General features: G+C 40.7%; 1 protein-coding gene across 1 annotated transcript in view; it reads left to right on the top strand.

The window, feature by feature from the left end:
• The window catches only part of LOC127584625 (vinculin-like), a 158,348-nt gene extending 132,093 nt beyond the window's left edge, over positions 1 to 26,255 (top strand). The window contains 3 exon segments of the mRNA XM_052041443.1: positions 16,373 to 16,576; positions 16,917 to 17,021; positions 23,072 to 26,255. Coding sequence (XP_051897403.1) covers positions 16,373 to 16,576; positions 16,917 to 17,021; positions 23,072 to 23,218 — 456 coding nt within the window. The 3' untranslated portion in view covers positions 23,219 to 26,255.
• Positions 26,256 to 27,431: the final 1,176 nt, after the last annotated feature.

Here is a 27,431-nt window from a genome sequence, read left to right as displayed (position 1 = left end):
GAAATTCTGCCAAATCTAAGCCTCTGGCACTAAGGAAGTCCCAGTCAATCAATATTGGAGAAAACAGTCACCTACCTGTTGCGTTCCCGTCTTTCCATAATCTGGCTACATATCTGTCCTCTGTCTCCTGCTGGATATTGGGAGGCCTATAGTATAACCCATCACAGTGATTGCTCCTTTCTTATTCCTGAGCTCTGCCCACATTGGCTCACTGGTTAATTGGTTTATTATTGACACATGTACTGAGATACAGTGGAAAAGCTTTGTTTTGTGTGCCATCCAAACAGATCATTTCATCACATCAGCGCATTGAGGTAATATTGATATTGGTTTATTATTGTCACTTGTACTAAGGTACAGTGAAAAACTTGTCTTGCATACCGTTCGTACGGATCAATCCATTACACAGTACATTGAGGTAGTGCAGAGTGCATTGAGGTAGTACAGGGTAAAAACAATAACAGAATATGGAGTAGAGTGTCACAGCTACAGGGAAGTGCATTGCAGGTAGACAGTAAGGTGCAAGGTCAAACAAGGTAGATTGTGAGGTCAAGAGTCCATCTCATCATATAAGGGAACCATTCAATAGTGTTATCACTGTGGGATAGAAGCTGTCCTTGAGCCTGGTGGTATGTGCCCTTGGGCTCCTGTATCTTCTGCCTGATGGGAGAGGAGAGAAGAGGGAATGACCTGGGTGGGTGGGGTCTTTGATTATGCTGGCTGCTTCACCAAGGCAGCAAGAGGTATAGCCAGAGTCCATGGAGGGGAGGCTGGTTTCCGTGATGTGCTGGGCTGTGTCCGCAAGTCACTGCAGTTTCTTGGGTCCTGGGCAGAGCAGTTGTCATACCAAGCCGTGATGCATCCTGACAGGATGCTTTCTATGATGCATTGATAAAGTTGGTGAGTGTCAAAGGGGACATGCCAAATTTCTTTAGCCTCCTGAGGAAGTAGAAGCACTGGTGAGCTTTCTTGGCTGTGGCATCCACGTGGTTGGACCAGGACAGGCTATTGGTGATGTTCACTCCGAGGAACTTGAAGCTCTCGACCCTCTCGACGAGAGGGAAATGATAACGATACAAGGGGAAAACAATAACAGAATACTGAATAAAGTGTTACAGTTGCAGAAAAAGTGCAGTGCAGGCAGACAATAAGGTGCAAGGCCAAAACGAGGTGGAATGAGGTCAAGACCCCATCTTATCGTATTAGGGGACCATTCAGTAGATTTATAACAGTTGGATAGAAGCTGTTCTTGAGCCTGGTGGTACGTGCATTCAGGCTTTTGCCCGATAGGAGGGGGGAGAAGAGAGAATGTTCGAGGTGGGTGTGGTCTTTGATTATGTTGGCAGCTTTACCGAGACAGTAAGAAGTGTAGACAGAGTCCGTGGAGAGGAGGCTGGTTTCCATGATGCGCTGAGCTCCGTCCATAACTCTCTGCAGTTTCTTGAGGTCGTGGGCAGAGCAGTTGCCATGCCAGATAGGATGCTTTCTTTGATGTATCTATAAAAATTGGTGAAGGTCAAAGGGGACATGCCAAATTTCTTTAGTCTCTTGAGGAAATAGGGGCACTGGTGCACTTCCTTAGCCATGGTGTCCATGTGGTTGGACCAGGACAGGCTATTGGTGATGTTCATTCCGAGGAACTTGATGCTCCTCAGAGTGAGTGTATTTGGAGTAGAGTAGGGGGCTGAGGACGCAGCCTTGTTGGACACCTGTGTTGAGGATCATCGTGGTGGGGGTGTTGCTGCCTATCCTTTCTGATCACAGTGTGTTGGTCATGAAGTCAAGGATCCAGTTGCAAAGGGGGCTGTTGAGTCCCAGGTCCAGGTGCTTGGAGATGAGTTAGCTTGAAATTATAGTATTGAGGGCAGAGCTGTAGTCATTAAACAATAGTCTAACATGAGTGTCTTTACTGTCCGGATGCTTCAGAGATGAGTGTAGGGCCAGGGAGATGGCAGCATCCTCCTGGATGTGCCCTCCAGGATGTCTTCTCTAGGAAGACATCCCTCTCAGTTGCATCTGAAACTTCCGAATCCTGGAAAACTGAGCTGCCAGTCCTGTCCTTCTCTCAACCAATACACAGTTCAGCATCATAGTTCCACATACTAGTCCAGGCCCTTCATTCATTTGCCTTATCCATAATAATCCTTGCATTGAAATAAATACACTTCAGCCCATCAGTTCCCTTGTGTTCATTAAGCTTAGCCCTCCCTGTCCTTCCTTTCAGACTTACTTGACCTAACTTCTACCTTTGCCTTAATCCCTCCACCTGTTGGTCTGTTGCTCTTCTTCCCCGTCCCCCCACCCCCCGCACCCCCCACTATACTACTTAAAACCTGCTGAGTAGCACCAACGAACCTCCCTGTGAGGATATTGGTTCCTCTAGTTAGGTGCAACCCATTCTTCTTGTACAGCTTCCTCCTTCCCTGGAAGAAAGCCCAATGATCCAGGTACCCGAAGCCCTCCCACCTGAGCAAGCTCCTTGTCAGTGGAGTATATAAGCAGTTTTTAAGTGCAAGTCTTGCTTAAGTGCAAGATCAGACTCTTGTTTAATAGGTTGTGGTTCAAATACCTTAAAGAAACCAGAACTGTCTGGATTGACAGTTCCCTCTAATAAATCATGTCATTGAGTTATAACAGAATGGAAGCAGGCCCTTCAGCCCAACTCATCCATACCACCAAGTTGCCTACCTGAACTAGTCCCATTTGCCTACATTTGGCCCATATTCCTTTAAACCTTTCTTATTGATGAAACTGTCCAACTGCCTTTTAAATGTTGTAATTGTACCTGCCTCTACAACTTCCTCTGGCAGCTTGTTCCATGTACCCACCACCCTCTCTGTGGTAAAAGTTGCCCCTCAGGTCATTTAAATCTTTCCCCTCTCATCTTAAACCTATTCCCTCTAAAATTAGATTCCCCTACTCTGGGGAAAAAGACGGTGACCAATCATCTTGTGTATGCCCCTCATGATTTTATAATCCTCTATAACGTCAGCCAAACTGTGCTTCATTTGCCTTTTCAAATGGATGTGAAACATCATGTGGCATTATTTGATGGAAGATTGAAGTTCTTGCATTATCTTCACCAACATTATCCATAAACCAAAGCAATTATTTATATCTCACTGCTTTTTGCGGGTGGGAGTCATATTTCCCTCCATTATAATAGTGACTACAGTCTTAGTCATACAACATGGAAACAGGCCCTTTGGCCCAACTGGTCCATGCCAACCAACTTGCTGTTTAATTGTATATGACATGAAGTCAAACAAAATGCTAATTTAGATCCTGCTGCCTTCTCTGCTCACTCTCGCTATTCCCTCCTTCTCAACTGTATTTTCAAAAAACGGTTCCCTTATACGATGACATGGATTATGACATCACAATCTACCTTGTTGTGACCTTGCACCTTATTGCATTGCACTTTCTCTGTAGCTGTGACACTTTACTCTGTACTGTTATTGTTTTTACCTGTACTACATCAATGCACTTTGTACTAACCCAATGTAACTGCACTGTGTAATGAATTGACCTGTATGATTGGTATGCGAGACAAGTTTTTCACTGTACCTCGGTACAAGTGACAATAATAAACCAATACCAATACTATGGACCTTCATTTAATAAAAACACTTATTCTATCTTGGGTATAAGTTACACTTGTTAACTCAGGAGCTGGCCCCTTTTTTTTGAGTGCCATATTTTGTCAGTCTCTATCAGTGTGAGTAGAAAAGTGGTATTAATTGGAAATGTACCTTGTATTTGGGAGCATTTCCTGACACCGTGCTCCCATTTTGCCTGCCCCGTGTCTTTGCGAAGGATGACAGTGATGCAGTTTCTATGCTATTTGTTTTGGATTGAAGAGCAGAAGGGCAGTGGGGTGGGGGGTTGGGAGTGGCCTATTATAACAAATTGACAGTTCTAGAACTGAGTAACTTTATTACCAGTCTTTAGATTGGGGGATTATATGTTTGAATGATATAAAGGACAATAAAAATGTCTAAGCATCCATGAAACTTTTGTAAAACTGTTTGTGTGTATATCACATTCCTGAAAAATACAACATTTCTGTTTATTTCCAACCTTTCTTTGTGTGAAAGATGCATTCTTTGTTCAGAGTATGACAACATAATCTGAAAAGTACTCTGAATACAACCGCAAAGGTAGGTCATGTTTCTTTTTTGCAGCCTTGCTCAGGGTAAGGGAGGAGGTACATGTAGCTTTTGTACACAAATCTCATTCAACAAAATAAATGAAGGATGATTAATATATACAAATCTTGATCTCCAAAGCTGAAACTGATTTTTTTTTCAATTATTTTATAATTTGACATGGTGTTTATTGTGCCATATGCATTTTAAATGGCTTTGTAAAAGATTACCCATGAATCATTTCTCTCTTGTATATGAATTATTGCAAACACACATTGATTACACTTTATCAGCAATTATTTGTGTATTTAACTCATTTGGTGTATTTTTTTAATTGTACTATTTCAAACAGAATAATTACATGAGATGCAATTAACTCAGATTTTGTTGTCAATGGAACAACTTGTCGAAATTCCAAACCTGAAATCAGAGATGGGTTTATTAAAATTGACAGGTCCTCTACCCTTAAGCTGCAGCCTGAATGTAGATTATTCTGTTCAAATCTTTTTTTTTAGCTTCTGAGAGTGTTTCAGCAGATCCTTTTTAATGTTTTTCAATAGTGTTTGCCTGCAGCAGGTTGGCCGGTCTTGAACATTGCCCTGGAGTAATAAAGCTACTTTAACTCTTGACATCATTTGGAATTTTCTTTCCACAGTGTGTTTTACCATGAGATCTGCTTTATTTCCTCCCAGTAGAATATTAATTCATCGTGAGACAGCCAAGGTTTAATAGCAAAAGAAAGTGAGTGCTTTGCTGCAGCACAATGGTGTAGCTAGTAGAACGGGTGCCTTGAGCTCCAGGAACCCAGGTGTGATCCTGACCATCAGTGCTGTCTGTGTGGAATTTGCATGTTCACCCTGTGACCATGTGGGTTTTTTCCATGTGCTCTGGTTTCTTCCCACACTCCAAAGATGTGCAGGTTGGATGTTAAATGGCCACTGTACTGTGTGGGTTCACGGGAGAATCTGGGGAGTGTTGAAGGGAATGTGGGGAAAAATAAAAAGTGAGGTGAGTGCTTGAAGGTCAGTGGGGACACCATGGGTCAAAGGGCCTGTTTACTTGCTGTATTATTTTACAGATTGCGCCCACCCCGCACTTACCCCTGTCCTCCCATTCATCCAAACGTGGGAATAAATCCCGCTTAATAGATGCACTAGTTACAGGTAGAGATCTCTAGGTGTGGAGTCGCAAGAGATGGATGAGGTCCTCAGTGCAAATTTCTCCTCCGTTCTTACCGTGGAGTAAGACGTGAAGACTTCGGAACTTGAGATAGTTGATGGGGATGTCTTGGAGATGGTCCACATTACACCAGAGGTGGTGTTGATTGTCTTAAAGCATATAAAGGTAGATAAATCTCTGAAGCCTGATCAGGTACATCCAAGAGTACTGTGGGAGAAGAAATTGCAGAAACCCTGGTTTAGATATATGCATGATCATTCGCCATAGGTGAGGTTCCAGAGGACTGGAGGGTTGCTAATATTGTGCCTTTATTTAAGAAGGGCTGCAAAGAAAAACAAAGCTATAGACGTTGTTCCTCCATTCTATGCCTGGCCTCAACACAGCAGTAGAGGAGGCCGTGGATAGACACGTCGGTATGGGAATGGGATGTGGAATTGAAGTGGATGACCACCGGGAGGTCCTGGCTGTTGCGGCGGACAAAGCAAAGGTGCTCAACGAAGCGGCCACCCAATCTGCGTCAGGTCTCACCAATGTACAGGAGGCCGCACTGGGAGCACCAGATGCGATAAATGACACCCTCGGACTCATAGGTGAAGCGCTGCCTCACCTGGAAGGATTGTCTAGGACCCTGAATGATGGTGAGGGAGGAGGTGTAGGGACAGGTATAGCACTTGGTGCAGTTGCAAGCATAAGTGTCGGGGGTTGTCGGTGGGGAAGAACAAGTCGTGGAGAGAGCGGTCCCTTTGGAAAGCAGAGAGAGGGGGTGAGGGGAAGATGTGCCTGGTGGTAGGATCCTGTTGGAGGTGGCGGAAGTTGCGGAGAATGATGTGTTGGATACGGAGGCTCGTGGGGTGGTAGGTGAGGACAAGGGGTTCGAGGTTTAGAGGGATATGGGCCAAACACAGGCAAATGGGACTTGCTTAGATAGGCATCTTGGTTGGCATGACTCAGTTGGGCCGAAGGGCCTGTTTCCATGCTGTATGACTCTATGACTCTACAGACCCCTGGAATCATCCTGCTTCTGCAGTTCAATCATGTTGATTGCGTGCAAATCCTGGTTTCCAATCAACAGGTACCATCCCTTGCAGTTGTGGCCACAAGATTTATTTCCCTCATTACTTCTACAACAGAAAATCTTCCTACATTTGGCAGCTTGCATCATGTTAATGCCTGGGTGTTCTAGATATTAGTAATTTGCTGGCCATTTTGCACTAACTGTTTCATCCAAGCACTTGAGGCTTGTTGACAGTGAGATCTGTGAATCTTCCACCACCTCATTGGCCTTCCTCTGAGCAACTATAGTTCACCTTTTTGTTGGCATTGATGCTCTAAGGTTAACTGGTGGATGCCTGTGTTTTGCATTCCTAAAATTTCTGAATCATAAAGGAAAAACGTATGGCATTTTTGCGTGATTTAAATTTAGACACAGTGAGGAAAAATAGCAAATTTTGCATTTAGTGTCATGGAGTAATAGAGCGATAGAGTTATACAACACAAAAACAGGCCCTTCTGCCAACTCGTCCATGCCAACCAAGAGGCACACCTAAGCTAGTCCTGTTTGCCCGTGCTTGGCCCATATCCCTCTAAACCTTTCTTATCCATGTACCTGTCTAGGTGTCTTTTAAATGTTGTCGTTGTACCTGCCTCAACTATTCTCTCTGGCAGCTTGTTCCATATATGCACCACCCTCTGAGTGAAGAAGTTGCCCCTCTTTTTAAAAAAAAATTAAAAATGTAGTTTAGAATTGGGAAATAAAAGTGCAGTTTCTCATGGAAATCTGATTTCTTTTTTGAAAATCTAAGCATCTGGCTTACCGTGACACTACATAAAATTCTTCTTTTTCCTTTCTTTTCTCACCTGACCTGTCCTTTGTCTTCTGTGCTTCCTAAGAAAGATCTTGCTGGACACATTTTTGATGTGAATGATCAAACTTAATTTTTCTTTCTGTATTGAAATAATCAGCTTAATTTGGGTGCAAATTATCTATTTTGTTGAATACTATGAATGGGTTGCAAACCAACACGTCCTCTGGGATGTCTATACTGAAGTGTAGATTTTGCATCTAAATTCATAATTTTTGAGAGAAAAAATGCAAGGAAGATGATTATTTTGGTCACACCGGTCTTACAAAATTCCAAGATTGATCAAGATAGAGAAAAATCTGTGTGTCAGCAATGAGCCCCACAAGGACAGGGTGTAAAACAAAACTCTGGTTTTGTTCCCAGGATCTAATTTAAGGTAGGATTGTACCTGACAGCCAACCAGATAGGCTGCTTGGTCATCAGATGGAAGCAAATAAGCTTCAGACGGCCCTTGGCAATTGCTCAGGAGACTGTTAATCTCACTAAGGTTTGCATGGCAGAGATGAAGTGAAAGATAGACTATGGTCAGTGAAAGCTAGAAGATCCAGGCTGGAGAAGCCAAAGGCATTCATCTGAAGTGTGCAGCTGCTGTCCCACAAGGATTGCTGAAGAGAGCAAACCTTGTAGCTCTGATTGATGTTCAGGAGTTCTGCAAAGCCAGTTTCCCTATCATCCAGTTAAATTTAACTTATAGTGTTTGGTTTCTGACTTCTACGTTTTACAATTGCTTGCTAAAATTGAGGTCAAGGTGTTGAGTTGAAACGTCACCTTCATTATTAGATTCTATTAGGTGTCAGTCAGTTCCAAAGGTCACACTTTCACCAGAATCTGAAGGTTGTGGGTTGAAGTCTCATTTGAAGGAGTTCTGCACCAACTGAAATGCTGCCTTTCAGATGAGATGTTAAACTAAAGCCCTATCTGTTGCCTCGTGGACATAAAAGATCCCATTAGCAATACTTTGAAGACAATCAGGGGAGTTTTCTCTGGTGTACTGGCCAGCCTTCGTCTCTCAATCAAAACCTAAAAGCCGACAATCTAGCCATTATTGTATTTTTGTTGTAGGAGCTTTCTTTGTGCAAAATGGCTGCCAGGCATCCTGCTTTACTGCACTGACTACACCTTAGAAGAACTTCATTTGCTTAAGTTGCTTAGGGATGACTTAAGGGCATGAGAGATGTTGAATAAATGCCAGTCTCAAATTTTTGCATTGTCTTCAATTTTTTTTTGTGTGTTTGTAATTTCTATTCTGTATCGAGTCAGAATCGTACATTATCGAAATGGGCCCTTTGGCCTAACAGGTCCATGCCGACCAAGATTCCCATCTAAGCTAGCCCCATTTGCCTGTGTTTGGCCCACAACCCTCTAAATTGTTGCTATCTATGTACCTGTCCAAGTGTTTTTTAAATGTTGTTAATGTACCTGCTTCAACCACTTCCTCTGGCAGCTCATTTCAAATATGGATCACCCTTTGGGTGAAAATATTGCTCCATAGATTTCTATTAAATCTCTTCCCTCTCACCGTAAACCTATCTCCTTCAGTTCTTGATTCCATAATTGTGCGCATTCACCCTATCTATGCCCCTCGTGATTTTATACACCTCTGTAATATCACCCCTCATCCTCCTGTGCTCCAATGAATAGTCTCAGCCTGTTCAACCTCTCTCCATAACTCAGTCCCTTGAATTGCAGCAACATCCTTGTAAATATCCTCTGCACTCTTTCCAGCTAATGACATCTTTCCTATAGCAGGGTGACCAAAACTGAACACAATATTCCAAATGCAGCCTGTCCAATACCTTGTACAACTGCAACGCAACATCGCAACTTCTGTACTCAATGTCCTGACTGATGAAGGCCAGTTTGCCAAAAGCCACCTTCACCACCCTGTCTATCCGCAGCATCACTTTCAGGGAACCATGTACTTGTAACTAGGTCCCTGTATTTTACAACACTTCCCAGGATCCTACCCTTCACTGTGAAAGTCCTACATGATCATTCGTGAATCATGATCTCCCACGCACAAAGCCATGCTGACTATCCTTAATCAACCCATCTTTCTGAGTGCGTCTATGTTTTATCTTCAGAGTCTCCTCCAGTAATTTGCCTTCCGCAGATATTAGGCTCACTGGTCTATAGTTCCCGGGATTTTCTTCGCAGCCCTTCTTAAGTAAAGGCACAACCTTAGCCACCCTCCAGTCTTCCAATACTTCACCTGTCACTAACAATGATGCATATATCTCAGCCAGGGCTCCCGCAATTTCTTCTCTAGCTTCCCACAGTGTTCTTGGATATACCAGATAAGGCCCTAGAGATGTATCTATCTTCATATCTTATTCTTGTATTCATATCCTATTTTTTTTATCATCTTGAGGATGTTATCTTATGGTAATTCCTTCCTTTACCCTCTCTCATTGTCTCATCATCCCAGTGTTTTTCAGTATCCTAACTTTTATATGCCATTGCATTTTGTCTCCAATGCTAATTGGCAACCAATCCAGTTATCTTTCCTGTGTTCAAATGTTTATTTGTGTAAGTGGTCTAAAGATGAGCCACTGTATGTATGGGAAAGTTTTTTTCACCTTTCTTGTTCTGTGGGTTGGGGAGGGATTTCTGGGGAAAAGTCTTTCCTTGAGGCATGATTCATTTGTTTTTTCAGCTTGTAAAATGTTAAGTCATAAACTAAAACAAAATTGTTGTTCCCTTAATGAATCTCCTAGGTACTCTTTTGCCCTTTCATCCTTTACAGGATGCGAAGATAACCAGTTGCTAAAATAACTCCATACATATCCTCTCTCCTCCTCCTGTCTCTTCTACTAACTTTCACTGTCTTTCCATCCTCCCTCTGCACACGGTACCACTAAGCCTGATGTGACTGATGAGGCAAGTGAAGCACTTGAGGCTGATGTAGATGTGTATGATGATGATGATGATGACGATGATGTTGAGTTGACTCTTCCCTCTGACAATGAAGATGAGTACGAGCCTGAGCTACTTTTAATGCCTGCAAATCAGCCAGTTAACCAGCCAATTCTGGCTGCAGCTCAGTCTTTGCATCGAGAAGCAAGAAAATGGTCTAGTAAGGTACTCTTCAGTTTTTCCCAGTGGCAGTTGATTCGTTTGCATCTGGTCTTTAAAAGTGTTAGCCCACTTGCACCACCGCAGATTCTTGCTGGATTTTGTGAGCCTGAAGTAAAATGTTTGTCTGCATTCTTGAAGAACTGAAATTGGCTTCACATGGTTTCCTCATCAAGGTTAGCAGTTAATTAAAAAAAAAGTTGACTTTGATGCATTTAGAAGCATTTTTACTCGCTGGCTAACTGAGTACATTGAGATCTCCATTGTCAACTGTGAACATTGCAGTTTCTCTATTGCCTGTGAAGCCATAGATGACAGTTTCTGAATGACTTCCAGATTGTAAATATGTTATAACCTTTTTTCATTAAGTCATTTAAATTGTCTGTGCTGTTTCTTCCCAAGGGATACTACTGAGATGGATATTAAAAAAAAATGGAGATTGGTCTGGCAGTAACTGTTAAAGGAAGACTGTCTGCAGAAATGTCTTTAGAAATGCTTTTAAGATAATTTGGGTCAGATTTTGCATTGGTGGAGAATCTAGCACAATGTATGCATCCAAAGAAAATCATAAAGCTTTCTCCAAATTTTTAAAATGTAGTCCCTTAGGCTTTAATCATACCAAGTTCAATTTCATTACAGTTGACTGAAATAATTGGCTTTAAGGATTTTAATTTTTTTTTAAATATCCATTTGTGAGTAAAGCTGTCATTCTTTTATGATTATAGTTAATTGACCCTCATGATAATTAGAATTATGGGATCACATTTGAAATTCAATCAGACTTGAGCTATTATGAATGTGGATCAGTAGTTAGGTTGCTTACCACAAAGAATTGTAAAAGGAAGTTCACTTCCCTGCTTTATTACTAGAATTATCTAAGAGGAATAATTGTACTTCTCCATTATTCCTTTACATAAGAGTCTAAAGACATTGGGCCAGATAGGTTTAGAAGGCATGTGCCTTATGGCTGCCTCCCATGATACACCGGCTTCCTGCAGCCGGGCATATGCAACTGCCTGTCTGTCTGTCTGTATTGCTGCTGGGCCATTACATATGGTGAGCTGGAGCAGGCCATTTGCCAACTAGTCCTTGGACAGTGGAAACTAAGACTCTACCCACAGGCCAGCCATACTGTCAGAAGATCTTTTAATCCAGATGTCTCTGATCAGATACATTTAAAAAGATTATTTTTCAAAGTAATAAAAATATGAATGCTACAACACATTTAACTAATATGTTAATTGAAAATAAAGTTAAACAAAAACACCTTCATTTACCTGTTTAGTGAAGGTTTGTGCTCCCTTTCCAATGAGTAGGGCTATATGCTGGACGTACCAACTTTGGCTGGCATAAAGTTGAGGAGCCAGATATGAACTGTCTCCAGCTCCTCAGTGTGCCTGCATCTGACCTCCAGCATTTGCTGAGCTTTGGGGCGGAGGTTCAGAACAAGATGATGTGTGCACTGCAGCACATGGCAGCTTCCCCCAGGGAACCACCAGTCAGCCATCAGCGTAACCTAGCCCAGAGAGACAAGTAATGTTGTCACCTTTGCTGACACAAACAGAAAGTATGCTTCAATATTGAGAAATGGATGGAACATTTCTGCCCATGAGTCAAAATGGCTTTAGTACTGAGATTGGTAGAGTTTCCAAGTGGTGTTAATGGAAACTGGAGATTGCATTTCATATTGGATTGTTTTAATATTTATTTAATGGTAAACCATTCCTTTAAGGGATATTTAATCTCCAATATCTTACTCCTTGTTGCCAGTATGAAGTGAAGAAAAAAACTTAGAATTCTTCCACTCTGACCAGAGTGCCTACCTTATCCAAAGAAACCACTAAGCCAATGTATATCGCCTCTAGTGTCCAGTGTGGGAGAAAACTGCTTGCAGTTATTAATAGCTGAACAATCTTCCTTGATTATGGATAAAATTCTAGTCCCATCCCAAGTCACTTGTAGCTTGGCAGAGACTACCTTAAACCCAGCAGAATGGTTGGGTTAAGGCCCAAAAAAACATGTAGTCCCTCTGTTTTATCTGGATGGCCACTGTTTTCAGTTCTTTGTAATAATTTCAGTATTTCAAAGAAGAAAAAAAATCCATCAATTTCGGTGTGGAAAAAAACGTTTATTTGGGATTTCTTAACATAAAGCAATCTAAAGCGTGTTTAAAATTTAAGTGCCTCAATATGTTTATATTAGAGGTACTAAGTAAATGAGGCTATTTATCATAAGCTACTATTTAGCTAAAGCAGAGTGAATCTTCTGCTGTGCAGCATATCTTATTCTTAAAATTTTGCTTTTCAAAAGTATATAATGGACATTCTTCCTTTTTAGATTGCAGCCTTACTAACAAGAAGTGTTTGTGCCGTTGAATGAAGTTTATATGTTCATTGTATATTTAGTCTGGATTAATTTTACTTGACTTTTCAGTGCTAGAAGCTTTTGATTAATTTTGTAGGTAAGATAGCATGTATTCATCACTGCTTTTACTAACATTTCATCTGTGTATTGCAGTTCTTTGGAATGCTCACTTGAATGCCTGATTCTGTTTTCGATCATGCCCTTGCATATTAAAGCAGATTGTTTGCTGTGTGCCATTTTGTACAATGTTTTTTTTATTATTGTTTAGCTTTTAGTAATAACAATGATTGACATATTAAAACAGTTAAACTAAGAAACAGGAATTGAAGGATTTGGATGTAACTTTGAAGCTTGAACTTTTATGGAAAATTTCTAGAGTAAATTTTCACAAAGACTACTGCATTATTGCTCTTAGTCTAGTCCTTTCACGCCAATAGTATTTTTTTAAAGTAGAAAGCTTATTTAAGTTTTTATTTTCAATTGCATGAGTTTGCAACCGTTGGTTTGCTTTTACCAACATTACCGTCTCATTGGCGAGAAACTTATTCTCTTTACATTTAGTTTGACAAGATAGTTAACGGATGTGCACTGCAAAAGAATTTTCAAACTGATAACAAAATGGTAAAGTTTATTGACTAATCAGTACCTTTGTGGATAATACTAATCTGACCTCAATACAAGTAAATAAATGTAATTTAATTTTTTTTTTAACTTACAAGTAGCTGGTGGTATTGTTAAAGAGAAAGGGCAACGAATGCTTTAGTCATAGTTGCAAAAACAAACAGCATGGAAACGGGCCCTTTAGCCCAACAACTCCACTCTAACAATTGATCACCTGTTTACACTGATCTTATTTTATTCACCCCACATTCCACCAATTATCCCCAGAGTCTACTGCCCACTTGGACAGTCGGCAATTTACACTAGCTGATTAACGTAACAACTCGCATGTCTTTGGGATGTGAGAGGGATACAGAATACCCAGAGGAAATCCATGCAGTCACAGGGAAAACATATAGACTTCACACAGTACCAGAGGTCAGGATTGAATGTGTGTGTCTGGTGCTACGAGGCAGCATTGTTAACAGCCACAATGTGGGTTTAGAGAGCGCGGAGAGAGTCACAAGGCAGTAATGAAGATGATTAATGAGGATGGGGTAAAGGATGTTGTCCACGTGGACTTTAGTAAAGCTTTTAATGAGGTCCTGCATGGTCGGCTGATCCAGGCACATGGGATCCATGGGGTATCCACAGATACTTGGTAGACTGAATTCAAAATTGGCTTGGATATAGAAGACAGAGGGTAGTGGTGGAGGGGTGTTATTCTGACCAGAGGTCTGTGACCAGTGGTGTTCCACAAGGATCTGTACTGAGACCTCTATTTGTGATTATATATGATTTGGACAAAATGTAGATGGGCTGATTAGTAAGTTTGCAGATTACATGAAAATTGGTGGAGTTCTGAGCAATGATGAAGGTTGTCAAATGATACAGCTGGATATAGACCAGATAGAAAAATGGGCAGAGAAATGGCATATGGCGTTTAATCCAGACATGTGAAGTGTTGCACATGTCAGAGGTCAAATTTATGAGGAAAGTATACAGTAAATGGCAGAACCCTTAGGCACATTGATGTACAGAGGGATGTTGGGGTGCAAGTCCATAGCTCCCTGAAAATGGCAACACAAGTAGAGAGGATGGTAAAGTAGGTATGTGGCATGCTTGCCTTCAGCAGTCAGGGTGTTGATTTTAAAAATTGGCAAGTCATATTGCAGCTGAATAAAACTTTGGTTAGGCCACATTTGGAGTTTTGTGTGTAGTTTTGCTGCCCTATTACAGGAAGGATGTGGAGGTTTTGGAGAGGATACAGAAAAGGGTGCTGCCTGGATCAGAGAGTATTAGCTGTGAGGAGAAGTTGGACAAACTTGGATTGTTTTCTGGAGGATCAGAAGCTGAAGGTGACCTGATAGAAGTGTATAAAATTATGAGAGGCATAGGGTAGATGGTCAGAGTCCTTCTTCTGGGGTGGAGATATCAAATACTAGAAGGCATAGATTTAAGGTGAGTGGAGCAAAGTATAAAGGACATTTACAAGGCAAGTTTTATTTTACACAGAATGCACTGTCAGGTGGTTGAAGCATTTAGATGGACACATGAATAGGCAGGGGATAGAGGCATGTAGACCATGTGCAGGCAGATGAGATTAGGTTAGATTGACATCATGTTTGGCACAGATGTCATGGGCTGAAGGACCTATTCCTGTACTGTACATTTCTATGCACAACCTCTTCTCCCACGTCTAGGGAGCGGAGAATATACAAGGAGACGGACTGAAAGTGGTGGGAAAATAAAACTTTTAAAAGGCCTGGATAAATATTTCAGTGTTTTAAAGCCTTTGAGGAAAGATTGAAGAAATACAAGTGAGGTTTGTTTTCTTAATAACGGTCTCATATGAGCTGATGTGTGTCCCATTCAGTTTTGAGTTCTAAATAATAGTCCTTGAAAGGACTGTTGGAAGTTTTGAAGAAATAGGTTTTTTTTCTTACCGAGCTTATAGAAGGTAGGAGTAAAAGGCCAGTTCCTGCCCCATAGCACCACCATACACTGCTATCAGCCTGCACTCTTCCACTTCCAGCCAACCTCTCTCCCTCTCACCTGAGGACTCCTGCTAGAATTGCAGCTGGCCCAAATGTTGAACCACACACCAAAGAAGTATATCGGACCACCCCTTCCACATCTGGACTTTGGTAGATAAACACAAATAAGATCTGTTGTTGAATTTTGTGCTAACCTAGAATAGTATTTTGGGCATTCTGCTTCTAGCACATTGACTGCAGCTGATATCAGACTCCATTTGTGCTTATCATCCTCTGATTCTACACCCGATGTTCCCACAGTGTTCAGTGGAACCTGACCTAAAGACCACTGAATTGTAGGTGACGGAATCGGCTTTAATGCATCAATTTCCTGTCAGGTTCAGAAGTGGAACACACACATTGCTTCCCCTCTAAATCTGGGTGACTGAAGTTACTGACCATGGCAAGATAAGCTGAACTGAACATAGACTGGGAATCAAATCCATGATCTGCTGGTCTTTACTGCTTATCATTTTTGAGCTATGGGGAGAGTTAGAGTTAATTTTCTTCATTCTTGCAGCTTCAGATATGATTAAAAATAGCCTTTTATTTCTCATTATACACCAACTTAAAAAAATAACATTTGTAATTTTACCATGGTTACAGCAATCATTTTTGTTACTAAATTTCTACCTGTTGGGGTGAATTTCTGCTTTGCAATGAAAATACTTTATAGCTGGCACATTTAGATGAAGTTGGAATGTACTTTGGTTTGAAGTTGGTTTTAACTGTGGTTGAAGCTATCAAGAAACAACTTTGTTCCTGAAAGTCCATAACACTATTGAAGGCTTGGGCTGTAATATTTTTCGTCTTTCAGCACTGAAGGTTATTTCTAAAATTGTGAGTTTAAAGTGCTCTTTAAACAGATAAAACCAGCCTGGTAAATTGTACTAAAACTTTATTGATTACTTATGACAATAAAAATGAATTTTAAACTTCCAAATCAGTTTGTAGGGTTGGACTGTGGACTGGTTGAGGTTCCTGTAAACAATCAAGAAAATTATTTTTAGATGTAATAATTTGAGGCTATGTACTTAATTTTTCAAAACAAAAGAAAATCAATAGACCCTTGATTTGGCAGATGTTTAATTGTGATTTTGTTCATCAGGGTAATGACATCATTGGTGCTGCTAAGAGGATGGCCTTGTTGATGGCAGAAATGTCTCGACTGGTGCGTGGTGGCAGTGGAAACAAACGAGCTCTTATTCACTGTGCTAAGGACATAGCCAAAGCATCTGATGAAGTGACACGACTGGCAAAAGAGGTTGCCAAGCAGTGCACTGATAAGCGAATCAGAACTAATCTCCTACAGGTATGCCAAATTAACTCTGAACAATAAAGAAAATCATCAGGATAATAATTCCTTTCATCGGTGGGAACGATATTTTTCAAAATTGTCTTTCAAATGTTCAAATTACCCAAGTTCAATTGGAAGAACTTGATAAAGTCAAATACTAATCATAAATGAAACTCTTCAGAAAGGGTTGTGGTATTTGGAATCGTTCGAATGTGAAAAGATGAGATGAACAATAAATTCAATCTTGACCACATTGTCGACAGACCAAGCAAAAAGGAAGCAAATTGGGTGTTCAGTAATGGTATTGTGTAGTTTTTCTCCTGCTCACGTACTCACTTTCTTTTGTTAATCACAGGTGTGTGAACGTATTCCAACTATCAGCACACAGCTTAAAATTCTCTCCACTGTGAAAGCTACAATGTTGGGGAGGACCAACATTAGTGAGGAAGAATCTGAGCAGGTGAGATCTTTTAATTACTGGAAATGATGATGAAGTTCAAATTAACCTGGAGACACAACAGATTGCAGATGCTGGAACCTGGAGCAAAAAAAAACTTCTGGAAGAGCTTAGCTGGTCAAGCAGCATCTATGAAGGCAAAGGGATAGTCAATGTCTTGAATAATCCTTTTGCCTCCACAGATGCTGCTTCTGTGAGCTCAGAACCCACTGAGCTCCTCCAGAAGTTTTTTGCTTCAAACTAACAGGAAAGATGAAGTTAAGTCGAGTTTATTGTCAGGTGCACAAGTCCATGTGTGCACAGGTGCAATGAAAAACTTACTTGCAGCAGCATCACAGGCACAGAGCATCACATAATCAACATTCACAAGAAAAACATAAATTAAATATAAATTATACACCATTTTTACAAGAAAGAACACAATTAGAACAAAAAATAAGTCCATTTTAGTGCAAAGTGATCGTAATGTTGCTAAACTGCAGTGATTAGAGTTCTGCCAGGTGGTTCAAGGTTCTTGATCCTGGTGGTGTGGGACTTCAGGCTTCTGTACCTCCTGCCCGATGGTAGCTGTGAGAAGATGGCATGGCCTGGATGGTGGGGATCTTTGATGGATGTTGCCTTCTTGAGGCAGCACCTCCTGCAGATACTACCGGTGGCAGGGCACGATGTGCCCCTGATGTATTAGGCTGAGTCCACTCCTCTCTGCAGCTTCTTGCATTCCTGTGCATTCAAATTGCTGTACCAGACCATGATGCAACCAGTCAGGATATTTTCAGCAGTACATCTGTAAAAGTTAGTGTTTGGTGATGAGCCGAACCTCCTTAACCTCCTAAGAAAGTAAAGATATTGGTCCGCTTTCCTTATAATTGCATCTATGTGCTGGGCCAAAGACAGGTCATCCGATATGTTAATGCCTGGGAATTTAAAGCTGCTGACTCTCTCCACCATCGATCCCCCAATATAGACTGGAGCACATTTGCCCTCCTTCCCCTTCCTTCAGTTGACAATCAGCTCTTTGGTTTTGCTGATGCTGAGTGAGAGGTTGTTGTTGTTGTGGCACCCCTCAACCAGGTGTCCTATCTCGCTCCGGTCAGCTGTGATTTGTCATCTGCTTAGCCACACAGTCATGTGTATATAGAGAGTAGAGCGGGGAGCTGAGCATGCAGCCTTGAGGTGCATCTGTGTTGATTTGCTTTATCGTTGTGGCTTTGACACCAGCCCTGGTTAATACTTAAGTCCTCTTAATAATATAATTTTACTTGGATTTTGTTTATAACTTTAAGTGGTGTAGTCCTGACATGAAACAGACACCATAAAAATACAGTCTGCTGCTTAGAAAGGGAACAAAAGCTGCTGTTAGCAGGCACAGTGCATATAGATTCTGCATTTGCCTTGCTCGGGTCATCAGAATCATTTGATATTGCCTTTAATTACTTTTCCAGTACTAATAGTTTAATTGACCTAATTCTTCCTCCTCCATAAAAGTAATTTAATTAGAATCTTTTAAAAACATGTGAATTAGTAATAGTGGTAGGCAAAGATTCAAAACACACAATGATAGCTGGGAAATGTAAATTCAGTTAACAAATAAGTTTGAACAAAAAGGCTAGAATTAGGTAATAGTTGACCACAAGACTACTGGAATGCTGCAGAAACCCACTTAGTCCTTCAGGAAGGAATTTTGCTCTCCTTACTTGGTCTGGATTATAATCGACTACAGAACCAAGCAATGTAGTTGACTTGCACCTATTCTATTAAATACATTTTATGGATGGGCAGTGAACTATGGCATCCCATAACTGAATAAAAAGAAATGCATTTAGAGTCATAGAGCAATACAGCACAGATACAGGCCCTTTGGCCCAACCAATCCATATTGACAACTGTGCTCACCCAGCTAGTCCCAATTTCCTGCGTTCAGCCCATATCCCTCCAAGCCCCGCCCTTCCATGTACCTATCCAAGTGCTCTTTAAATGACACTGTTGTACCTGCCTCAACCACTTCGTCTGGCAGCTCGTTCCATATACTCACTGCCCTGTGTGTGGAAAAAGTTGCCCCTCGGGTCCCATTTAAATCTTTCCCCTCTCACCCTAAACCTATGCCCCCTAGTTTTGGACTCCCCTACCCTGGGGAAAAGACTGTTACCGTCCACCTTATCTTTGCCTCTCATAATTTTAAACATTTCTATAAGGTCACCTCTCATTCCCCTACGTTCCAAGGAATAAAGAGCTAGTTTGGCCAACCTCTCCCTATACCTCAGGCCCTCTAGTCCTGGTAACATCCTTATAAATCTTTTCTTCACTCTTTCCAGTTTAACCATGTCTTTCCTATAACAGGGTGACCAAAACTGTACATCGTGCTCCAAGTGCAGCCTCACCAGCAACATAATGTCCCAACTCCTTTACTCAGTGCCCTGACTGATGAAGGCCAGTGTGCTAAACGCCTTTTTTACCACCCTGTCTACCTGTGGCGTCGCTTTCAACAAACTATGCTCTTGTACTCCTAGGTCCCTCTGTTCCATTATACTCCCTAGTGCCCTACCACTCATAGTATAATGCTGGTTTGACTTTCCAAAATGCATCGCCTCACACTTGGCTGTATTGAAATCCATTTGCCACTCCTCAGCCCACTTCCCCAATGGATCAAGATCCCCCTGTAATCTACGATAACCTTCTTCACCATCAACACCACCTCTGAATTTTGTGTTATCCTCAAACTTACTGATCAGGCCTTGTGCGTTCACATCCAGATCATTTATATAAATTACGAATAACAGGGGTCCCAACATCGACCCTTGCGGCACACCACTAGTCACCGGCCTCCATTCTGGAAAAGCTACCTTCAACCACCACCCTCTGCTTCCTACCTCCTGAGCCAATTTTGAATCCACCTAACTAGCTGTCCCTGGATTCCATGGGATCTAACCTTCCAGACCAGCCCACCATGCGGGACCTTGTCGAAGGCCTTGCTGAAGTCCAAATAGACAACATCCACTGTGTGTTTCAATATACATGTGACTAATAAAGATATCCCTTTTTGGTTACCTCTTCAAAAAAAATCTAAAAGATTCGTCAAGCACGACTTTCAGCACACAAATTCATGCTGACTTCTCCTAATCAGACTCTGTCTATCCAAATGCTGGTAGATGTCCTCAGAATTCCCTCCAGTAACTTCCCCACTACTGATGTCCTTGCTACCCTTAAACAATGGAACAACATTAGCCACCTTCCAGTCTTTGGGAACTTCACCAGTGGCTATCGATGAAGCAAGTATCTCTGCAAGGGTCTGCGCATTTTCTTCTCTAGCTTCTCACAAAGTCTGAGGATGCACTTGGTCAGGTGGGGGTTTGTCCATCTTAATTCTCTGTAAGGCTGCAATACTTCCTCCCTCATAATATGAATGTCCTCCAAAATATCTCCACTTGTTTCATAGAACAGTACAGCACAGAATAGGCCCTTCAGCCCAAAATGTTGTACCGACATAGCTATTCCCTCCTACCTACAGAATGCCCATATCCCTCCATTTTCCCCTCATTCATGTGCCCATCTAAGCCCCTCTTAAAAGCACCCAATGAATTTGCCTCCACCACCCTATCAGGCAATGCATTCCAGGCATCCACCGCTCTCTAAGTAAAAAAAAAATGTACCCCAGACGTCTGTTCTGCACCTATCCCCTCTCACCTTAAGTGCATGCCCTCTGGTACTGGAACGCTCAATAATGGGGAAAAGATATTGCTTGTCCACTCTATCTATGCCCCTCATAATTTTATACACTTCCAACAGATCACCCCTCAGCCTCCGCCGCTCCAGAGAAAAGAGCCCAAATTTGTCCAGCCTCTCCTGATTGCACATTGCCCCCTAATCCAGGCAGCAACCTAATAAACCTCCTCTGCACTCCCTCTAAAGCCTTGACATCCTTCCTGTAGTGAGGTGACCAGAATTGTATGCAATACTCTAAATGCAGCCTGACTGGAGTTCTATAGAGATGCATCATAACTTCTTGACTCCGGTACTCAATACCTCGATTAATGAAAGCAAGCATTCCATAAGCCTTCTTTACTACCCTATCTACCTGTGTAGCCACATTCAGTGAGCCATGGATTTGCACCCCAAGGTCTCTCTGCTCTTCAACACTGTTAAGGGTCTTGCCCTTAAGAGTGTACTGCCTCTTGACATTAGTCCCACCAAGGTGCAACACCTCACGTTATCCGCGTTAAACTCCATCTGCCTTTTCTCTGCCCACATCTGCAACTGATCTATATCACACTGTATCCGTTGCCAGTCTTCCACACTATTCACAACTCCACCAATCTTGGTATCGTCTGCAAACGTACTAACCCACCCATCAACATACTCATCCAGGTCATTTATGTACATCACAAACAGCAGAGGTCCCAGTACAGATCCCTGCGGAACACCACTACTCACAGGCCTCCAGCCCAAATAAGTCCCTTCAACCACCACTCTCTGTCTTCTATGGGCAAGCCAGTTCTGGATCCACACAGCCATTCTCCACTGACCCCATGTATCCAAACTTTCTTGATTAACCTATTATGTGGAAGCTTTTCAAATGCCTTACTGAAGTCCATATAGGTGACATCCACAGCTCTACCTTCATCAATCTTTCTCATCACCTTGTCAAAAAACTCAACCAGTTTAGTAAGACATGACTTGCCCCGCACAAAGCCATGCTGGCTTTCCCTAATCAAGCCATTGGATTCCAGATGCTCGTATATCCTATATCAAAGAATTTTCTCCAGCAATTTCCCTAGAACTGACCTGAGAGTCACCGGTCTATAGTTCCCCTGATTTTCCCTTGTTCCTTTCTTAAATAGAGGAACAACATTAGCCACTCGCCAGTCCTCCAGGATCTCGCCTGTGGTCAAAGAGGATACAAAGATACTGGTCAAGGCCCCAGCAGTTTCCTTTCTCTTGAGCAACCATGATTTTCTCCTCAGTAAACACTGAGGAGAAATATTTGTTAAAAATCCCACCCATCTTCTGTGGCTCGAGACGTAGGCAGCCCTGCTAATCTCTAAGGGGATCTACTCTCTCCCTACCTACCCTTTTACTCTTAATATAGCTACAGAACCTCTTGGGATTTTCCTTAACCTTACCTGCCAGATTCATCTCATACCCGCTCTTAGCCTTCCTGATTTCCTGCTTAAGAGTATTCATAATCTTTTTGTAGTCATCAAGGGATTCACTTCTCCCCGACCTCCCAAACCCAATATATGCTTTCTTCCTTTTCTTGACCAGAGCCTCAATATTTCTCATCAACCAAGGTTCTCTAAACTTGCCAGGTTTACCCTTCACCCTAATAGGAACATGCTGTCCCTGGACCCTTGATATCACACTCTTAAAAGCCTCCCACTTGCCATTTGTTCCTTTCCCTTCAAACAGGCTAACCCAATCGACCTGTGCTAGATCCTGCCTAATTCCCCCAAAATTAGCCTTGCTCCAGTTTAGGACCCGAACCTGTGGACCTGACATATCTTTTTCCATCACTATCTTAAAGCTAGTAGAATTATGATCACTGGAGCCAAAGTGCTCCTTGACTGGCACTTCAGTTACTTGCCCTACTTTGTTCCCTGAGAGGAGTATTGCACCCTCCTGAGTAGGGCCCTCTATATATTGACTCAGGAAACTTTCCCAGACACATTTCACAAATTCCACAAATTTGTACATTGTTTTTATATTCATGCACAGGAAGTTGACATGGCTTATAAGGCCAACATTTATTGGCTATCCTAAATTGAAGACCTTGAATTACTGCAGGCAAGTAGAGAAACTGCTCCCCTAATGCATTTTGCTTGGGATTATTGATTAATAGTATCTGCAACCCAGCAATGAAAAAGAATGGATGGAATTTTAATAGTGACAGGTTTAAAACTAATTGACTCCCCCCCCACCCCTGCCAGACAGATTTTAAACAAGGCATGTTCATAATAGAATTGTAGGCAATTTTTAGAAGCTGTTGTAATTTTTCAAGATCTTGTTGCTAACCTTGCTTCTATTTATCATTTATGTGGCTCTTCAATATTTCCCGTCAGGCTACAGAAATGTTGGTTCACAATGCTCAAAATCTGATGCAGTCTGTTAAGGAAACTGTACGGGAAGCAGAGGCTGCTTCCATCAAGATCAGAACGGATGCAGGCTTCACTCTCCGTTGGGTTCGGAAAACTCCGTGGTATCAGTAAATTGACAAGTTTGCCTGGTCCTGTCCATTTTGGAAAGAGTGACGGAAATAATAGCTTTTGATAAGTAAAATGTTCTACATCTGGTGCACTGGAAGCGTAAAATGAAACAGAGTGGCTTTGTGGTTTTAGTGTTGATGTAATGTTTCTAATCGCAGCGTTCAATGACACATAATCTTTGCTAATTATTAACACAGTATTTGTCTTGCATGTATGACACTTCTATTGGAATTATGAAAATGTCAAGATTTTTTTTACACTTCTGCTTTACAGCTTTCCAAAAATCACTAAAAATGCATATTTGTTCAATATTTGTTACCAATTTTCCCTGCTGGTCTATACATCATATTTTGCATGATTTAGGAGATAAGTGAGAGCTTCTCCATCTCCTGCCATTCAAATGTTAAGTACTGGTGGAGTCTTAATGATCAAAGTATGATCTGACTTATAAACCAGTAAAATGTGACATCATAAGTGATTTATTTTGCTTAAATGGATGCTTAAGTTATTTTGGGGTGAACTTGTATAATTTGCCCAGTGGCCATACGTTTGATCCATCTTATACCTGAAGTTTGGTTCAACGCGATTATACAGACACTTTAGTATATTTGCTGTGGGTAGGCTTGGATTGCTGTACAGCTGCAGAGTTATTACATTTGTATATGTCCTGTTCCTGATTTTTTGGATCTCTGAACATGAACAGTTATTAAGCCAAAGACCGTGCATGGTAAGTTCCTTTATGGAAGGAGTTGTTTTGAGAGAAATAAACTTTTAATTACAGAGCATCAAAGAGAATGCCAAACGTATTTCTGGTGAGTTCTAACTATTGGGACTTAATGAAATTGTGAAAAGCACAATTTAATGTTTATATTTGACAAACATAAAGAATTTATGTTTGTCAGATATAAACACAAAATTGTGCTTGAATCATGGTACCTGCACTGCCTAGAAGAATTAGTGTGACTTATAAGGTGGGACTTTATCACAAAGTATTCGCAACCAGAGTACATTACTTCAACTGAAAAATACACCATCATGAGTTCAGTTAAATTCTGGACTAAATACATTGTGGTATATAGAAGATTTATTGACGACTTAAGATATTTTGCTGGAATGGTTTAGTCAATCAGTGAGAATATGTCAGAATTTTTCCAGAGGTAATGTTTAATGAGGGTACGTCTGGGCATAAAACACTTCACAAAATGCTGTGATGTTGGCTAAATTCTTGCAAAGATGAGAAGGTGATACGCCCTTGTAAGCCAAGATGGTGGTTAATATTTTTGAAATTATTAAGTCATTTCTTGAACTTTAAGTACAAGAACTTGCACAGTCTGGATATTTTAATCCAAAGCATATTTATATACAATTGGTTCACAATATATCAATTTTACATTTAATCCATATGTTTAAAGGGATCTGAATGAAGCAGTTTTTGAAAGTCTATTATTGTATACAGTAAAATATTCAGTGTTTTACTGCTCAGTTGAAAAATAGGTATTATTTCCATACTGCAAGTTGTTAAAATACAGCAATATTTAAAATCCCCAAGTTGTTTCTAACATACGTAGGTGATTTTCAGCATTCACATCCAAATGCAGCAGTTTGTTCAAATCTTACATTTTCCACAAAGAATCTTTGCGGACTTTTTTTTGAAAAAAAATATATATTAAAGTTGAAAATGCTATTCAAATTATTGGGGTTGAAGATCACAGATAATTTAAAGAAATATTATTGTTGGTGATATTTAGACTTACTTTCTTGTATATTTGTGCTTGCTTATCTTTACTAATCTGTTCAATTACTTCCATAATTGTCTCTTCATGCAAAGTCGTGGCCTTAATTTTCCATACACTTCCTTAAGAATTAATTGCAAAAGGGATGAGAAGTGAAACTTGTTCCTTTGGTTGCAATTCTTAAAGGGTCAGTGATTATTTTCCTGCAAGATGAGGTCTTGACAGGATGCCAAATAGTACACTAATACTGCAACTGGATTACAATAATATTTAATTATAATCCTGAATATCAATTCTACAAAATGCATGATAATTATTTGTTTCAGTTTGAAAGCTGTAGCCACTTGTTTTTTCCCGAAGCTGCGCACTCTTGGCTGTCTTCAGTATTTTAATCATATGGAATAGTTTCTTTAGATTTAAGAAAAGAGTAAAATAAATCTTGGAATTATCGCTAGCCCTAATTTCTCTCCAGCATAATATCAGTTGTCAATGATGGAAATCATTTCATCTCATGTTAGCCATTCATATTCAAGAATCAATGATATAATGAAGTGTGCTTTATCTAATCTGTAATCTTATCTTTTTACAGCAGATATTAATGCATGAAATTATAGCAACTTTGTAAATATAAAGATTTACATCAAGAGAAATTAAACCTTAATTACTTTCCTTAAATTGTATTCTCTCTCTCTCTCTCTCTCTCTCTCTCTCTCGGAATATTTATTCCTGTTTATTCTGTAACTTGGGTTACCCAAGTGTAATTACACTAATTACCTTCACATTCACCATTAATCTTTATGTGCATTCATTTAAAATACATGTACTGCATACATGTCACACAAGAAACTACATATCCCTAAATGCTGGATTTAGTTTTGGAACTTGGATTATGCTCAGGTACCCAACTCATGGTTTTAGTGCAAGATCAGGTTGTGTCATTGGGTTATGCTCTTCAACCTTTTAAATTTCTTGAATACGGTCATGTAGATGGAACATATTTTTCTTTTACAAATAGCAACTCATGCTTGGTGTTACAGCCAGATATGACATTGGTCCACAAAAATTTTAATAGTGTAAAATTAAATCACCTCTTGCATCAGAAATCTAAAACTACTTTGGCTATGAATATAAAACATAGAATGCTTAATCTGATTTTGTTAATTCTCTTAAGACATTTTTACTGTATTCAATGCAAAATGAACAATGCGGCAAAACATTGGCTTTACCAGGATTTGTAACTTGTCTAAATTTTACTTATTAGCTACATTAAGTGCCTGCAGTTTTAAATAAAGTATTTTTAAACATTTTATTCATTGTCTGCTTCTTTCAATTAAATATGAATTCCTGAGTTCAGACAAATGTAAAGATATTTAGAGTAGCCAATGTTGTTCCTTTGTTCAAGAGGGGAAATGGAGATCATCCAGGGAATTATAGGCCAATGAGCCTCACATCAGTGGTAGGGAAGCTATTGGAGAGGATTCTTAGGGATAGAATTTATGCACATTTGGAAAAACATGACCTGATTAGGGACAGTCGCTTGGCTTTGTGCAAGGCAGGTCATGTCCTACAAACTTGATTGAGTTTTTTGAGGAGGTGATGAATGAGATTGATGAGGGTCGGGCAGTGGATGTTGTCTAGTAAGTCATTTGACAAGGTCCTTAATGGCTGATCCAAAGGTTAAGATGCATGGGATCTACATTGACTTGGTAGTCTGAATTCAGAATTGGTTTGCCCATAGAATTTAGTGTAGTGGCAAAAGATGTTTTTCTGGCTGGAGGTCTGTGACCAGTGGTGTTTCACGGAGATCAGTGCTATGGACTCTGTTGTTTGTGATGTATTTAAATAGCTTGGATGAAAATGTTGATGGGTGGTTTAGTAAGTTTGCAGACGACAGAAAGGTTGATGAGTCGTGGGCAGCGTCGACGGTTGTGAAAGTATACAGCAGAATGTAGATCAGTTACAAATACGGGTGGAAAAATGGCAAATGGAGTTCAATCCAAGCAAGTGTGACGTGTTGCACTTTGGGAGGTCTAATGTAAGGGCAAAGTATACAAATAATGGCAGGACCCTTAGCAGCACTGATGTATGGAGGGATCTTGGGGTCCAAGTCCATAGCTCACTGAAAGTGTTAACACACATAAATAGGGTGGTACAGAAGGTATATAGTATGTTTGCCTTCGTTGGTCGGGGCATTGAGTTATAAGAGTCAAGAAGTCATGTTGCAGCTATATAAAAATTTGATTGGCTGCACTTGGAGAATTGAGTGCAATTCTGGTTGTCCTATTACAGGGAAGGATGTGGAGGCTTTGGAAAGAGTTCAGAAGAGGTTTACCAGGATGCTGCCTGGACTGGAGAGTATGAGCTGAAAGGAGAGTTTGGACAAACTTGGGTTTTTTCTCTGGAGTGTCAGAGGCTGAGGGAAGACCTGACAGAAGTTTATAAGGTATGTCACAAAAGACTCTTGCAAATTTCTGTAGATATAC

This window comes from Pristis pectinata, chromosome 30 (assembly GCF_009764475.1).
Source record: "Pristis pectinata isolate sPriPec2 chromosome 30, sPriPec2.1.pri, whole genome shotgun sequence".
NCBI lineage: Eukaryota > Metazoa > Chordata > Chondrichthyes > Rhinopristiformes > Pristidae > Pristis > Pristis pectinata.
This window is presented reverse-complemented; position numbering and strand designations above follow the sequence as displayed.